The 17,925-nt window shown below is 48.3% G+C and overlaps 1 protein-coding gene across 2 annotated transcripts in view; it reads right to left on the bottom strand.

Moving 5' to 3' along the window:
* Positions 1 to 17,925, bottom strand: part of KATNA1 (katanin catalytic subunit A1) — a 223,708-nt gene that overhangs the window by 19,741 nt on the left and 186,042 nt on the right. For both annotated transcript variants that reach the window (XM_086927296.1, XM_086927295.1), the window contains exon 10: positions 13,729 to 13,855. In XM_086927296.1, the coding sequence (XP_086783422.1) occupies positions 13,729 to 13,855 (127 nt within the window). The remainder of the gene's footprint in view (positions 1 to 13,728; positions 13,856 to 17,925) is intronic.

The following is a 17,925-nucleotide window of genomic DNA, read 5'->3' on the forward strand; positions in this document are numbered from 1 at the left end:
TAGGCGGGGTCTCAGTCGATCGCGTATCCATTTCAACGCTGCCGATTCCCCGCTGGGCTGCCCTGGCGGCTGCTGAGATGGGCTGGGGACTATGCCCTCTGGCCGTCACCTGCCTTCCGTGCTCGCTGACCCCCCCGCCTTTTCCTAGTCCAAAATGATTTTATTGCAAAATCTGAACTCTACTTTGGTAATTTTGTTTGCGGGTCCCCCAACTGGTTTTGCTGATAGTTTTGCTGACATTAGCTGTGACGCACAAGTTACTTACCTTCGGGAACGATCTACCTGTAAGAAACATTAGTTAGATTCCTTACCTTAGAATAACTCCGAGGCGTCAGACTGGATCCGGAAAGTTTTGTCAGCAGTACCCCTGCGCATCGGTAGCCATCGTCTGCAGCTCCGCGTCCGTGATTGCCGGGAAGACTGAGTACTTAGACGCCGCCCTCTCGCGCTGACGTCAGTTCTGTACATAGCTTTCCGCGCCAGGAATGCAGAGCAATGCAAGAAACAGACAATGGTGCCATGAAACTAGGGCCCTGAAAGGGATGACCTTAACCCTAGATATCAGTTCGCAGAATGGGGAGGATGGGTGGGGCGGTAAGGAATCTAACTAACTAATGTTTCTTACAGATATATCATTACAGAAGGTAAGTAGCTTGTGCATCTGAAAGAAACACGTTAGTTAGATTCCTATCCTTAGAACAGATACCCCAGCAATACCAACCCCGGTGGTAGGTCTGCAAACCAAGATCACACCAGAAAGTCCTGGAGAACCGAACGGCCAAAGAAGCCATCCCTCCGGACTTGGCTGTCAAGGCAGTAGTGCTTGGCAAACATGTGCAGTGAGGCCCACATAGCTGCCTGACAAATGTTCTGCAAAGGGACTACCCATCCCAGGGCAGTAGTAGCCGCCGTGGCCGTAGTGGAATGGGCGTGCAGCCCCTCAGGAGGGTCCTTTTTAGCCAAGGAATAACAGAACTTTATGCACAAAACGACCCACCGAGAGATGGTCCGTTTGTGCACCGCCCGTCCCTTCTTAGCGCTCACGTAGCTAATAAAAAGTTGATCGTCCACCCCGAACTGTCATGTGCGGTTCAGGTAAAAGGAAAGCGCACGTATTGGGTCCAGACGGTGGAGCCTCTCTTCCTCTTTCGAAGGATGCAGAGGCAGAAAGAAGGTGGGCAAAGTAATGGACTGGCCAATGTTAAAGACAGTAACCACCTTGGACAGAAAAGAAGGACAAGTCCTCAGAACAACTTTGTCCGTATGGACAGAGGGGAAAGGAGGCTTAGAAGAAAGAGCCTGGAGCTCACTCACTCTTCTGGCAGAGGAGATGGCAACCAGGAAAGCAGTTTTGAGAGTCAGAAGGCGAAGAGGACAGTTATGGAGTGGCTCAAACGGAGCACACATCAGATAGGTTAACACCAGATTCAAGTCCCACTGAGGCATTATGAAGGGAACAGGAGGAAACATGTGAGTAATGCCCTTCAATAATATATTTAAAACAGGGGACTTGAAGAGAGAAGGCTTGAGGAACCGGAATGGATTTCCGGTTACGCAAAGCATATAATCGACACTTTAGAATTAGCATGATGTATCTAAATTACTTAATACACATACGCAAACACTAGCACGGATTCGTATTGCAGTATTTCAGAGTTCTAACTTGCGCCGCTTTACGCTTGCTTGACTTGACCAACGCCATTTTGTGGCCTAGCTCGATGCCCTGCATTAACAGACCCATCCAATTCTTTCACCGAAGTCGTTCTCCTGAGAAATAGCACAACTGTTGAAAAAACTGGTGTTTCAGCTCGTTAGGCCCGTCAAGGTTGTAGGTAGCAGGTGGAGGCCTGATAGGCACATTCCGGTGGGGTGCGGGGCGGACTGCCTCGGAGTTAGCAGAAGGGAGTCACCCGTCCGACCTTGCAAATCTAGGATGAGCTAAACCAAGAGCGCTTTGTCTCCCATATATGGTCTTTCCTTTTGCACCAACCTGTACCAACTTGTATTTTTCCATCTTGGGTAACGGTTTCGAGAATGCAACTGTATATATGTGATGTTCTGACAATGTGCCAGCAGTCTTCTTGGCGGACCTCGTGGGGTTAGGTTGCAAGGAGCTCCTCTGGCAGAGTTTGTTTGTTATAATAAACGCTTGGACCTTCTACACTGCCAACGGACTGATTATTGGTAATGGGAATGGGACTGGTTGTGGATATAACTAATCTGGAGGTGGTAAATAATTTTCCGGTACTTCAGGCTGATCAGAAAGCCTCAAGAAGGATGAAACAGTATCGCTTGATGGTGCCCAGAGCAGAGCCCTGCTGGGCCTGGAAAAGAAGAAAGAGGAGAACCTCAGAAAGAGGAGAGGAAAGGGGATCCACAGCCTTTGCTGTGCACCATGCCACAAATTTGTTCCACCTGCAGGTGTAAACCGTTTTTGTGGAGGGACGCCTGGCTGCCAGAATGACATCACAGACTTCAGGAGGCAAGTCAAATGGCATCAACTGTCGCCGCTCAATCTCCACCCATGGAGGTGGAGGCTGGACAGGTTTGGAGGACCATCCCCTGTTGCTACAGAAGATCTTCTTGAAGAGGACGGATCGGGGATCAATTGACAGACTGAGTAGCTCGGGATACCAGTATCTTCGTGCCCAGTCCAGAGCCACAAGAATGACTTGGGCCTGGTCGCTCCTGATCTTCTTCAGCACTCTGGGCAGAAGTGGTATAGGCGGAAAGGCGTATAACAGACTTCAACACCACTCGCTACGAAAAGAGTCTCCGAGCGAGAGCGGCCTTGGAAACTCCAACGTGCAAAACTGATGACATTGCGCGTTCTCTTCAGTGGCGAATAGATCTAACCAAGGCTCTCCCGACTGCGGAAAGAGACCTTGCATCACGTCCGAGTTCAGACACCACTCGTGATTGCTCATGTACCGACGGCTAAGTTCGTCCGCCATGGTGTTCAGGGAACCTGCCAGGTGTTGAACCATCAAGGTGATGCCCTGACGTTCCAGCCATGTCCATGTCCGGAGGCGCAGAGCCTCCTGACCCCACCCTGCCCAGTTTGTTGCAATACCACATGGCGGTGGTGTTGTCAGTGAACACCTGCACTACACTGCCCCGGACAGAGGGAAGGAATGCCTTCAGTGCAAGTCTGATTGCCCGCAGCTCCAGAAGGTTGATATGGAGTCAGGACTCTGCCAGAGTGTCGATTGTCGCGCCCAGATACTGTCGCACGTGGGCGGGCTGGAGATGGGACTTTGGGTAGTTCAGAGAGAATCCCAGATCGTGCAGGAGGTGAATGGTGCGTGACACGTGGTCTACGCACTGCCGTTCCGTCTTTGCCTGAATAAGCCAGTCGTCTAGGTATGGAAAGACATGGACGTGCTGGCGACGGAGATGCGCCGCCACAGTCGCTAGACATTTGGTGAAGACTCTTGGTGCCGTGGTGACCCCGAACGGCAGGACTCTGAACTGGTAATGCTGGTCTAAGATCGTGAATCTGAGATACTTTCTGTGGGAAGGATGCAGGGGAATGTGGAAATAGGCATCCTTCAGATCCAGCGTTGCTAGGAAGTCCCCCTGTTGAAGCAGGGGAAGCACCTGCTGCAACGTGAGCATATGGAAGTGCTCCGAGTTGATGTACCAGTTCAGGGGCCTGAGGTCCAAAATCGGCCTGAGCGATCCGTCCTTTTTGGGGATCAGAAAATACAGGGAGTAAACCCCCGTTCCCCGTTCTTGCAATGGAACGAGCTCTATCGCCCCTTTTTGCAGCATGACCAGTACTTCTTGCTGCAACAAGGTCAAGTGCTCGCCGGACATAGCACGGCTTCTTGGCGGTATGTCCGGTGGAATGGACGTAAGTTCTAGACAGTACCCGTACTGGATAAGAGACCTCACCCACCTGTCCGTGGTGATGGACCTCCACGCCGGCAGGAACTGCTGGAGTCTCCCCCCGACAGGTGTTGTGTGATCGGGGGGAAGTGACAAGACGTCACTGCTTGTTGGAGGTGGTGGACCTGGAGGCATTGTTTCCACGTCCCCTGCCTTTGATATTATTGCCTCTGTAGCCACCTCTGCCCTTGTTGTTGTTATACGAGGACTGGGTGTTACCCTTGTAGTATTGCGTGGACTGGGATGCCTGGCCTCTCGAGGTGCCTCTTGAATTGGAGCGGCGAAAGGAACCACCCCGAAACTGCTGACTTTGTAAAGCCCCCATAGATTTGGCAGTTTCGGTATCTTTTTTCATCTTTTCTAGGGAGGCATCCACCTCAGGGCCGAACAGATGGTCAGGATTCACTGTCTGACCCAGTATTGTGGTTTGTATGTCGGGTTTGAACCCAGAAATTCGAAGCCAGGCATGGCGCCTAAGTAACACGCTTGTATTGATAGCCCTGGAGGCAGTGTCTGCCACATCTAGGGCACATTTGATGGATGCATTCGTAATGAGTTTGCCCTCCTGAATGAGCATCTCCCCCGCCTCCTTGTATTGGTCAGGCAAGTGTTGCAGTATGGCCTCTAATGTGTCATAATGGGCCCTATCATAACGTGCAAGCAGGGCTTGAGTGTTAGAGATCCTCCAGATGTTCGCTGCCTGTGCAGCAATGCGTTTGCCTGATGCCTCAAAGATCTTGGACTCTTTGTCTGGGGGAGGAGCATCACCAGTAGTCTGCGAATTCGCCCTCTTCCGAGCGTTGGACACCACCAGGGAGTCCAATGGCAAATGTCCCTTAATATACGTGGGATCCGTTGGCGCCGCTTTATATTTCCTGTCGATGCGAGGATTGACCACCCGCGCCCGGGTGGGCTCCTTGAATACCTCCTGTGCATGCTTCAGCACCCCTTTAAGCATCGGTAGTGTCTTGACTTGTTTTTCGGCTACCGAGAAGGTGTCGACTAAGAAGTCTGCATCCACGGGGTCTGAGTGCAGTTCGACGTCATGGTTCGCTGCAGCTCTCTCTATTAATGCATTGAACGCCGCCGAGTCCTCTGTCGGGGACGTCTTTGCGGCGAAAAGTTGAGTGTCCTGCCCCGACTGCGGGTCGTCTGTGTCGCCTCCTGCTGTCCAGGGCACCTGCTCCTCTTCCGGATCAGAGTACGCAGGATAGTTGTACTCGGCCTCTTCCTCGTCCACATCAGGCACGGGGGAATGGGCCGGCGAGTGTTCCAGGGCTTGTGGAGACAGAGGTTCCATTAGAGCCGAAGAGTCCGCAGAGTAGCTTTTGTTCTTGAGTGGAATCCTAAAGGGTTCCAAGGCCGGCTCCGACGTGATCTTTCTTTTGAGGAGCGACAATTTTCCGGTGTTGGCGTCGATGATCACCTCACGACGTTCCTCCACCGCAAGCGGCTGGAGCCGAAGCTTCGACACCACCAAGGCAGCCTTCGGCGTCAATACTTCCTGAGAGTGTCCGCTCTGCTTAGGCGCGAAGGCCTTCGGCGCCGACTTGGGAGGAAGGGTAAAACGAATGGGCGTTTGGTCCTTGGCAGGCTTCGGCGTGGGCCTAGGCACTACAGTGTCCTGGCTGGGAACCACAGAGGACTGTTGGAGCCGCCGTAAGGATTCTCCCACCTTCTTTGTAAGGGATGCCGAGGGCTTAACCGTCTCGAGCGATTCTTCGTCTCCGAGAGCCCGGTCTCCGGTAAGCCTCTTCTTCGGTGCCGACGCCCCATGGCCTGTTGCACCGTCGGCATGACGCTTCTTCGAAGCCGTCTTCGGGTCCGCGACCCCTTTCGGTGCCGACGCAGCCGCGTCGGATGCCTTCACCTTCGGCGCCGACCCAGAGGGCTTCGGGTCGGCCATTTTGGCGCGGCTCTTCTGGTCGGCCATTTTGGCGTGGCTCCTCAAGTCGGCCATTTTGGGTTTCGTGGAAGTTGACGCCTCCAGAACCTTCTTCACCAACGCCACTTTCGGTTTCGGTTTCGCATCCGAGGGTGCGAGACCAGTTGGCTTCACTTTCGTTTTCTTGTTAGAAATGTCCGTGACCGGGCCCGGAGGCGGGGACGTAGGACTCATAATTAGATCTTGGGTAAGGCCCGAAGGCGATCCCTCGACCTGGGCCGTATGACGGGGAGTAACCCCGGAGTCTGTTTGGGGATGCTCTTCCTCTGAGCTATCCCCCATCGTGGCACAAGCCAGTTCGTCGTCCCCTACCTCGCCGGAGACTTCATCGTAGGCCTCCTCATCCGCGTCGTAGGTCTCTTCCTCGGACGCGGGGTTAGAGTCCGACCCTTGTACGTCGTCTTCTTCCTCGACAGATTCCTGGAAGATGTCATCAGGCGGGGGTGCCGAAGCCGACAACTGAGCCTGGAGTCGATTAGCCCGGCGAATCTTCAAAGTTTTCTTACTCCTAAACTTTGAACACGCCATGCAGGTGTCTTCACGGTGATCCGGTGACAAGCATGTATTGCACACGGGGTGCACGTCGAGGTGCGAATATTTAGAGTGACACAGCGGACACTTCTTGAATGGAGTCCGCTCCATAGCAAAGGGTGTAGTGTAGGCCCGTCCGCGTCGAAAGCACGTGGAAGGGCAGTAGGAGATCGGAGCTGAGAGCCAGTAAGAAACCCGAACGCAACTATACCGACGCCCAGCCTAAAGACCTTTTGGTCTCGAGTAAAAGTCGAACAAATGTCGGTTCCGATAGAGGGAACCGAAAACACATCCGAACCCGATGGCGGAAAAAAACAATCTGGGGATGGAGGCGATGCCCATGCGCACTGTAGTCCAGGGGAGGAGCCACCTATCTCGTGATACTTCGAAGACTCTTCCAGGACAACAATGTGCAATCATCCGGACCCAACACTAGGTGGCGGACTATGCACAGATATGAATTCAGCAGCCCACATGCCTCGAACGCAGGGGATCGCCCAGAGCTGGGCGGTGGCGCCGGGCCACGTTCCGATCCACAGGGGAAACTGTGATGGGCTTGGACCAAGTGCCCAACAGAACGTCAGTGAGGGCTTCATTAAACTGCAGTAATGGCTCCGAAAAGGTTACTGGCGGTTGAAGCACCTCGGCGAGGAGATTAGGCTTCACGGCTGCTGCAGGCAACCCAAGGTCTTGCCCGCCTTGCGTAGCACCACAGCAAAAGTGGCTCCCTCCTCCATAGCCACGGAAGGAGGAGCGAGAAAACCAGTGTCAGGCAAAGTGTCTAGACTACTGGCCCCCTCTAACTCATCTGCCCAGTCCTGACTTAACTGGCACTGCTGTGCCAGAGGGTATTCAGACCCCTCCCAGTCCTCCCCTTCATCCGTGTCCTAGTAAAACAGGCAGAAATGACAGAGGAGGGGCATAGGTGAACAATTCACGCGTCTGAGACGGTCCAACGCCGTGCCCGGGCTGAAACCCGGCCGGCGTTGCCAGAGGAGAGAGCCGGAGTTGGCTCAGTGGGGGATCGGCGCCGGTGAAGGAGTCGTAAGGTCAGCCGGCGTCAACCGGGATCGAGGCCTGGATCCCACGGGGTCTTGCGGTGCCAGGACCGAAGTCGGCGGCGGGGCCAAAGCCGCCGGCAACACAGGGTTAGGACGCTCAGTCGGGCCCGCGAGGCCCGAAGGCGGGGCCCAATGGCAGAAAGAATCCTCATGGCCATGAGAAGTCTCGAATCTGCTCTGGAGTCGCATTGAGCCCAGGGACCGGAGGGTGTGGGGCTGGATGCAATTGCGCGGGCTCCGCCGAAGTTGCGCGGGCGACGCCACCTGAATCCTCGGCAGAGTCGCGCAACCAGCGAGCGGAGGTCGAAGAATGATGGGGTTTCTTCGACCTCTTCCCATGCCTCGACTTACCGGAGTGAGAGATCTTGGATCCCGATGAGCGGTGATGACTCCGGCTCCGCGACCGGTCCCACCACCTCCTCCTCCTCCTCTCCTCCTCCTCGCCTGGGACCTTGAGCGGCGCGGAGCCAACTGCCGAATCTCTAGCAGCTTGCGGGACCGCTCCCGCCTAGCCTTCGACGTTAAGGTCCGGCAGTCGGGGCACGACTGGTCATCGTGGTCGGCTCCTAGACAGTAGAGACACCGACGGTGGGGGTCTGTAACCAACATCAGTCGGTGACAGGCGACACACCGCTTAAAACCGGGCATCCCTACAGGCACCAGGATTCGACAAAAAAGATAGACCAAAAAAGTCCAAAACTTTAGCCAAAAAATTACTAAGGTTACGCTCTTCCCGGATCTGTGCTTGCTGGCTTGGAAAAAATAAGAAATTACGTCAGCGGGGAGGGCGGCATCCAAGTACTCGGACAACATCATCCCAGCGATCACAACGCAGACAACGGACGGGAAGCCGCAGAAGACGCCTACCGATGTGCAGGGGTACTGCTGACGAAAAACTTTCCGTATCCAGTCTGACGCCTGGGGGTTATTCGAAGGTAAGGAATCCAAATAACTGGTCTTTCAGATTTTTGGTTTCCCTTGAAGTTTTTTTTCACCATTACCTGTTCCTCCTGCTCTGCTCCTCATTCCGTCCCTTTTACTTTTGCCAGCTACCCCGCTCTTTACCCCACTTATCTTGCGGCATGAAACTGTGTACTGTTTTTTTATGTTCCCATGATACTATTGTATATATTGAACTCTTACCACTAGCATATGTAGTAGACCAGTGTTTCCCAAACTGTGGTCCGCGGACCCCCAGGGGTCCGTGACACATTCCCAGGGGGTCCGTAGGCAAACAGTTTTAAAAGCACAGAAACGTTTCTTGTATATTTAGCGGCTTTACAGCAACAATAAAAGTGTCAAGAGAATGCCAGTGATTAATGTACCTGCTGGAGAGAGAGAGAAGAGTTTTGTTCAGTGGCAGCTTTGATTTAACTAATGTAGCACAGAGGGTTAATGTGCCTACTGCAAAGAACGTGTAACCTGCATCTTAAAAAGCAGTATTTTATGTGCCTAGGTTCGTGGTTACTGCTTTTGTCACAGAGATTCTTTTGTTACTGTGCACTTCATAAGTGACAACCGTAATCTAGCAGAGGGACCTATAAACTGTCATCAAAGGGCTGCTTGCAAACTGCATGGTACCAGTTAGTAACTTATATTTTGTCCCAGTTACTCATTATCCTGATGCTGCTAAAAAGATATATTTGGGTGGAAATACATTTTTAATGTTAAAGTTAATGCTAGCCACTGTGTCATGTTCTGAATCCTGAGTTTGTGCTTTTCCAGACCAAGCACTCTTTAAACATTTTATATACACACTGATTTACATGTATGATTCAAAGTCTCTATATGTGGGTGATGTACAGTGCTCTGACATCCTACAATGGTATGAGAGATGCTATAAAACAAATAAAATAATGTGACAGAGGGGCTATTACTTTAATATAAAATATTAAGAGCCAGATGTACGATCTGTTTTTATATGCGCGTTTTTATATGCGCGACCCTGTTTGCGCATGCAAAAACCTATTGGGCCATGTACATAGCATAAATTTGTGAGTCAATTTGTTTGAGACGCTCTAAATAGGTTTTGCAACTTGCTAATTTGAAGGGGCATTCCCTTCCAAATAGCAAGTCTCAAAACCATGTACAAATGTTTTGCGGTCGCAAAACGGTCACAATTACTTCAAGTAGATGGTAATGCATTCGCAAATAGGAAGTGGTCCCCAGGGGACCCATTCCCCTTTGCAAATGCATGCAAAATTATTTAGGGCAGGCAGTGGTCCCAGGGAACTCTGCCTGCCCTTAGAAAATGAAACGAAAAAGTTTCATATATTTTTTTTTTTTTTAAATGCATGGTAAACAGGCTGCATTTTTTTTAAACTGCTTTATTTAAAAACAGTCCGAGACATGGTGGCCTGCAAAGCCAGCAGGCCAACATCGCTGGGAGGGCTGGCTTTCCCAATGGGCTCGCAAATTGCGAGAGGCTCATTAATATTATTGAACCTCGCAATTTGCAACCCCATTGGGAATCCCAAACAGTGTTAAACACACTGTTGTACATTTCATTTAGCAACTCGCAATTTGCCACTTGCAATGTGTCGCCAATTGCGAGGCGCTAAAAGAAATGGTCGTACATCTGGCCCCAAAATCCTTAGTACTTTGAGTATTTGTTTTGTGTGCACACGTGTGTATTTTTTTCGAGTTACTGTTTTAATGTTTGAAATGTAACTCATACAAATTGCTTGGGGGTCCCCGGCTTCCAGTGGTAACTCAATGGGGGTCCTCAGGAGTCAAAAGTTTGGGAACCACTGTAGTAGACCTTTGTTCTTACTACCATTCCTATGTGTTTTTAGAGTTTATAAGTCTTCCTTGACTGACTTTACAACTTGTACATTTGAATTTTTTTTCCTTTTGTATCTCTTATGTAACTCATGTAATCCAAAGTCCTTATGTAACACAGCTTTTGTAAAGCGCTCCCACACCTTCGGGTAAAGTTCGCACTATATAAAAATCGCATAAAATGTAAATAAAGGATCGGGACATGAAAATAGGCATCTTAAAGGTCCAGTGCGGTCATGTACTCCTCCTGGAATAGTAATGAAACACCTCCTGAAGAGAAAATTCAGAATGTTTGCTTCTTGAGATATTTGTTTAGGGAGCGTAGGTCCAGAATGGGGGGCCTTTCTCCCAACTTTTTCTGTATGAGGAAGAACCTTGAATAGAAACCTGTGGCCCGTTGTAGTTTTGGAACCACTTCGATCGCGCCTTTTCTTAACAAGATTGTGATTTGATCTAAAAGTTCCTTCAGACGGGTAGGAGGAGGACCTCTGGGTGGAAAATTGGGAGGAATTTGTTTACAAAAGTGTGGCCCTTGTGCACAATATCCATAACCCATCGATCGGTAGTAATCTCTGACCACCGAGTAGAAGCGGGATATTCGACCTCCAACCCTTGTGTGAGTGGGAGGCATTGAGGGTGGCAGATGGAAAAAGTAATTGTTTCTTGGAGGAATCTCTGCCTCTATAAGAGGATTTAAGAGGCTGCCAGGGTTGTCTGTACAACTGTTGATTCTGGGAGGAGTAATGTTGGCCACGACCCCTCTCACCTCAAAAAGGCTGTTTTTTTAAATTGAAGAGGGGCAAGAGCATAAGCAGTGTTGGTGTCCTTCTTGATCGTCTGAAGGAAATCATCAATGTGTTGGCCAAACAGGGATTCACTGTCATAAGGCATCTCCAATATCTTCATCAGTACCTCTTGACGGAAAAAAGTGGCTTTTAACCAGCACTGCCGCCAGAGGACTGCTGCTCCTGCCAGTTGGAGAAAGCCAGTAGAAGAGACATCAACAGCAAAATGAATAATCTCAGATTAAATCCTTTCCTCCTCGAAGAATTTTCAGAACTTCTGCCGTAGCAGGTTCTGGTATCAAATCCAAGAGGGAAGAAATGTCTGACCACATCTGTCGGTCATAATGGCAGAGGATAGCTAAAGAATTGCCTGTCCGGACCGTAGTTGCCGCCATAGTGGAGAACTTTTTACCTATAGCATCCAGGCGTCTTCCCTCATGGTCCGGAGGAGCCGATAACGGAGACGAGGGATTCCTGGCAGGACGTTGTGCTGTTTGAGTAATAATGGAATCAGGTTTCGGCTGTGCAATAAGACAAGCAGGTGAATTTGCAGGTGCCTTGCACTTTTTATCCAGTCGTGGCAGGACAGCAGGAATGGAATTAGAGTTATGCCATAGCTTGAGACCCTCTTGCCAAATAAAATATATGATTGGAATAGCGCTGCTGCTGCTGTCCCGAAGTCTGTCCTCTCCCTCTGCCCTGCGCACCGAACAGTCTCTGGAATGGTCGGTAAGCCTTCTTCTCTTTGGGCTTCTCCAAGCCCACAGCCGTAAGGGTCTCTGCCTCCGCCTTCATGCGGGCCATCTAATCGTTGGCATGCTTGCCGAAAAGCGTTTCCCCTGAGAAGGGCAGGTTGGCCACCCGCTGCTGAGTGATGCGAGCCTGAGCCAAGCATGGCCTCGCTGGTTGATCCCATAACATTACCCATGGGCAGCCAAAAGAGAGACATCCGCAGCCGTGCTGATGACCTGGTTCGAAACCAGCATCCCCTCCTTGAGGATCTCCTGGAAGTCCTCCCTCTTATCTCTTGGCAGGCGTTGGAAAGGTTTTTACATTCCCTGGATGTTAGGAGGGTGTTGACATTTTATCTGGATAAGACCAAAGATATTCGTAGGTCAGACCAATTGTTTATCAATTATGGATCAGTCAGGACGGGTCTTGCTACCTCTAAACAGTCCATATCTAGGTGGATTGTGTCCTGCATACAACTGTTACAAAAAGGCTAATAAAATCTTAGGGGGTAAACCGAAGGCTCATTCCACGAGGGACAAAGCTGCCACTACGGCTTTGCTCCGTAATGTTCCAATTGCAGAAATCTGCAAGGCAGCCACTTGGAAGTCGATCCATACCTTTGCTAAGCATTACTACCTGGACACTGATGCCAGGGCAGACGCTCAGATTGGGCAGGCTTCGCTGAGAAATCTGTTTGCAAAATAGTGGTGTTATTTCTCGTGTCTCCACCCCCGCTTTGGCGTGGGGATGGGCTTGCCATTCTATTCACTAGATGATGATTATACACAGAGATCCCCTACTACAGAAGGAGTAGTTTCTGTCCTGTAACTCCAGTTCTGTAGTAGGGGTATCTCTGTTAGTCATAAGCGCCCGCCCGCCTCCCCGGTGGAGAGAGATATTCATGTAAGGAATGCTACAGGTCTGGCTTGTTACACCTTCAAAAAGAACTGAAAGTAAAAGGGACCTGCAGTGCATTCTGGGATACTGTGAAGCTCTGGAAAGTTCTCTTAAAGGCCCAGTATCCTATTTAAGCCACATAATGGCAGCCTATGGGGCTTGTCTGTCCATGTCTTACTCTCTATCATTCCAGTCTTTTACTGGTAGAGGCAAGTTTCTCTATGGAAGAAACTGGGCAGGCTGTGTTGTGTGTGGTTTTTTTGGTGGAATTTCTAGTTGAAGTACTGGACAGTGTAGCCTGTGGATATAGGCTGCATTATTTGTCTTTAAATTCTCTCTTAAGTGTCTTTGCAGTTCTGCATTTTTTGACAATATAAGATTATTTATGCTTGCCGGGGTCCACGCACATGGGCGGGACTATTCACTAGATTATGACTATACACAGAGATCCCCTACTACAGAATCAAACCTTACTTCAATCAGCTTGGAAATTTCTACCTTTGCCTCTCCAAGTTATTAGCAATGAGAAAGTTACATCAACACACGGAATTCAGGAATGCCAAGACAGTCAAATGACATTGTGAGATCATTGACAGGAGTCTGCACAATGAGTTCACAACCCAGGATACTATTGGCAACAAAGTTAAGTAAAAGGAAAACTACAGTAAAGCACAAAATTGGACTGAAGCCACTGCCCATCAAGGTCAGCTCATCAGATGGGGAACCCTTTGCACATATGCTATATTTGTTTTTGGATAATTTGATGTCAAGAGGCCCTCAAGCTGGTGACACTTTAAAAGTCCAAACTACTGGAAAAAGTGCAGTTATTTTGGCTCTGTGGGGAAAGATAAGAGATGGAATGTTGGAAACATATTGACACTGCCCATCAGCTAAATGATAGAACTTTAGACCTACTTTAACATTAGACAGATGGATGCCATGCATTTTTACAGTGCTTCACAGAGTTCTGAGAAGCTGTCTAGGATTGGGTAAAATAAATTACCGTAACAGTATTACAAGAGATTTCGCAGCCCAAGAGCAAGCATGCAAACTGTGCAGTTGATTTAAAATACCATCTAGTGCACACAAAGGATTAAGGACATACCTGCATACATTTGTAATATCTGCACCAGAATACCCGTCCATGTTTTTTGCTATGCATTCAAGGTCAACGTCATTGGCCAGCTCCAGCTCTTTTAGACTTATTCTCAGAAGTTCTTCCCTACCTTTCGCTGAAAATACAAAAACATGCTTAAGTCATATCCTTCAGTAGAAGTTGCTGCTGTATTAGGAACGGGTATATATTCATTATTTGCATTAAAGATACTTAAGCAGAAGAAAATTATCACATTTATAATCTAGCCAAACCTTACATACGCCCCACCCCACTGAGAAAAAGACATAGCAGTACCTTCACTGCAGATAAACTTGTCAACAGTGGCACAGGCGAGTTAGTTACTAACCTTCGGTAATGCCATATCTGGTACAGACTAGCTGCAGAATCCTTACCTTAAAATTATCTTCCGGTGTCAGACTTGCTCTCAAGCAGTACCCCAGTGTGCTAGTAGCTGGCATCAGTCAGCTCTGCGTGGCTTCGTACAAGCAAGAAATTACGTTTGCTCTGCCCACAAAGCACACTGACTTCTTGCTGGACTTCGACTTACCTGTATGGCTTGACGTCATTGTGTGTGATGACGTCCTCTGGCTCCAGGACCTTCCTTTCGACCAGGACTTCGAGCTGCACAAGTTGAGCTGCTATAAGATTAATGGAACTCTCCCTCAAGGCCTTTCGGATGCATGGCATGCCAGTCAGGGCAGGCCTTCGGGTCGTGGTTCCACTTAAGGCATGAGAGATATACAAGGTGTGGGTCCACCAACCTACAAAGTCCTTCCTGCTACACCAGGAGGTATACCTCAATAAAGTCTTGACAAAAGGTATAAAAAAAAACCTGTAGATCTGTGCTTGCTGGGGAGGAAAGAAAAGAACGGATGTCAGAGCGCGGATGATGTCACGCTTAGCCAAACGACTCCACCTACGGGCACGCAAGTGTACCCCTCACGAAAAATTGCCAGATCCAATCTGACGCATTGGGATTATTCTATGGTAAGGAATCTGCAGCTAGAAATCTGTCAGATTGCTTATGTACAAGCGCAATCAATTCAAATTAGAAAAGGAAGCCTCCATAGAATCACACAGTGCTAAATAGGGCCAGTTGATAGTTTAGAAACAGAAAGGCAGAGTGAGCAGTAAAAAAGCTAGGGTTTTCAGAGTTGTTGGATTCAGTGGCTAGTCAAGTACCACTTAGGTTTCTTAACCTAGGCCTAAGTAGCAAAATAACCTTTTACCTTCATTTGTCCTAGCTTGCTCTGCATAACTGTTTTAGCAATGACCTTTTACCAAGTTATGTCCTGAATAAATGTAGATTGGTTTCCTGGAAACAAGCCTCCTTCTTTATGCATGAGGATTCTTAGCATCATATCTTAAACCTCTCCACATGACGTACATAACAGGATTAACATACTCTGTACAAAAGTCATCGCTATCTTCATCCTCGGGCGACAGGGCTACTTTGCATAATTACAATGATTGATTTAGGCTCATCTACATAATCGTACTCACAAAATATCGATTGTGGTAGAACCCCAGAGGCTACCTTTTTGGTAAAAAAGAACTGCCCCTTCAAAGGATAGACGGAGGAGACTCTTTTACGCTGACACGGAGGTCCCTACATGCTGAGGCTTCAACAAGCAGCGGCCCGACATCCCTTTGTGGGGTGTTAAACTCGTGACCACAACGGTGTCCTTCATTCTCCCCATCAGGTATTGGTTTGGCTCTTTCCTAGGGGATTCTTGGCATTATACCTACATACATGATAGGTACACTTAGGTAGGGTACGCACAGTAGGAGAACGCTTGATTACTGTCCAGTATATATGGCAACATATATTTTCTGTTTTAGCACCATAATAGAATTATCCCTTCGGTTTACTCTATGCTTGTAGATCGCTTACCTTTGCTTCTGTTGATTGTTGCAGCAAACATGTTTAATACTTGAATGATGCTGGTTTAATAAATGCTTATTGAAAACGTCCCCCAACGTTTATTCTGTGCATCTCTCTGAGACTAAGTGAGCACGATTGACTGAGCGAAAAGTACTGGATTGTTTTCACGATCCCTGAAGGGTCAAGGGTTGTCCTGTTCAATGGTTGCAAGAAACTATTCGCTCCTTGAAAAGGTTTGGGGGTTTATTGTGTCACTGTGAACTAGCCAGTCTATAGGCAGACATATCCTGTGGGGTTGTCCGGAATCAGTCTAGACACCAATTCCTCAGTTTATGTTGTCCACCATACAAGCAGATCCTATGTATTTTTAGGAACCACACGACACCACTTCATTTAATTGCAAAAAGTAACTTCTCACCAGGACCTAGGTAGTTCGCTTTTGGTTCATATATCATAAGTACAGAATATCATGACTCTTGGACTCAGGGACTTCAATGGGTTTTCCTCCAATAGCCGGGACCTTTCCCTACTTTGTCCTCATCCCTCCATGTTTCCGGAAGATAGCTGGTTAATGATGCAACTTTTTAAATCATGCTCAACTAGAAGGCAGGCTGTTGCTTTGCTTTAATTTAGATAAACAATCCAAAATAGTTTTTCCTTTGCTGAGCCTACAGTAAATGAAAAGTTGGGCCACTGCTTATTTGAAGTTCAATTCTTAACAGGCCAGTGACGCTTCTACAGGCTTTTTCTCACCCCAACAAGTTTGCTCTCAGATGGAGGGTTCATACAGCAAACGTTCACAGAGAATTTGGTCTTCAAGACACCAGATTATGAAGAATGCACAATATATTTAGATTTCTTCACGTGGAGTAGGTTTCTAGCAAAATCATAATATTGATTGCTGAGGCATCCTTGGCAACAAACAAGCTCTTGTTTTCTGAAGCATTTAGGGGCATGCCCAAGCTTCATTAGAAACCATGAAGTGCTTCTGTAGCACATCCATAGTTTTTTTTAGCTTTTTTTAAATTTCAAGTGTAAGTTATGCGGCTCAGCCCAGACTTTTTTTTTTAAAGGCAAGCTGAGTGGGTGGGGGTCTTATCCCCATTCAGTGCTTTGGCTCTTTACTCCAGCATTTCCTCAAAAACAACTGTAGCACTATTTGTTGTTGTGGTGCAGCGCAGGTGGCGAAATGCCTGATGTCACGGAGGACGCATACCTAAAAGACAAAGAGCAAACTCAAAGCTGGGTGTGTATTTATTCAGATTTAATGCAGTGGCTGACCTGAAGAGGAGAGAAGTACAGAAATGGTCATAGTTCTCGTGCTCAAACTGGAATCCTGCTCCAATTCCGGCAAAGATTTCTTCAACATAGTCAACAATTCAGTCTCAAACACCATCATCTTTTCAAAGATTCTCTGTGACGACTTTACTGACTTTCCACAACAAAATGCTCAAGATCTACACCAACTAGGACCCCAACGTAGTGTAGAGAGCATCATCGCGCAACCACCTAAAGGAGCTCCCACCTCCTAACAAACTGGAACTTCTCTCACCACAGATGACACTACTAGTACCATGCAGATCATCCACTCAGGGTCCCGTACAGACCCCTGTGTACACCACATGGGGAAGCATACTGATCAGAGTCAGCTTCAACACTCATCAGCTCCTCCATCCTCAGACGAAACTTCCAGACAGCTGGAAACAGGCAAAAAAGTACTAGCTCACCTGAAGAAAGCCATGGCCAGCCAGAATGACATCAGCAACGTCAGGCCCATCATGCTTCTGCGGTTCCTGGCCAAAGATCAACAAGTAACTCTGCCCATCTAGAACAGCACCACCTCTTGGATGCCATCCGGTCATGGTTTTACAGCAATCACTTTTCTCAAACAACAGTGGTCCCATGCACATATGAGTCAAAGGAAAAATAAATATAGACACAGTGGACCTATATTAAGTAAGGTGATTTGTCCAGCCGGACAGGGATCACAAATCTTTACTGTATAATAAAGCAATCAAAACAATACCTTACATTCAAAAGAGTGAGACACAAGCCTGTGCCCTCACGCTCACAAATTGGCAAAGCGATAGGGTGATAAGGAGACAGAGAAAGGAGTTTTTAGGCAAAGAGTGAACGATTTCTGAAAATGAAAAAATGACAGAAATTCAATTACACCATTATACGCATATCACATTGGTATACATTTAAATGTATGGTGTTTCAACAAGTCGACAGCGTTTTGATCCTTTAACATAATTCATAGGATCATCATCAGGACAAGAATTATGCCTAAAGAGTAT

Source organism: Lissotriton vulgaris, chromosome 6, assembly GCF_964263255.1.
Source record: "Lissotriton vulgaris chromosome 6, aLisVul1.2, whole genome shotgun sequence".
Lineage (NCBI taxonomy): Eukaryota > Metazoa > Chordata > Amphibia > Caudata > Salamandridae > Lissotriton > Lissotriton vulgaris.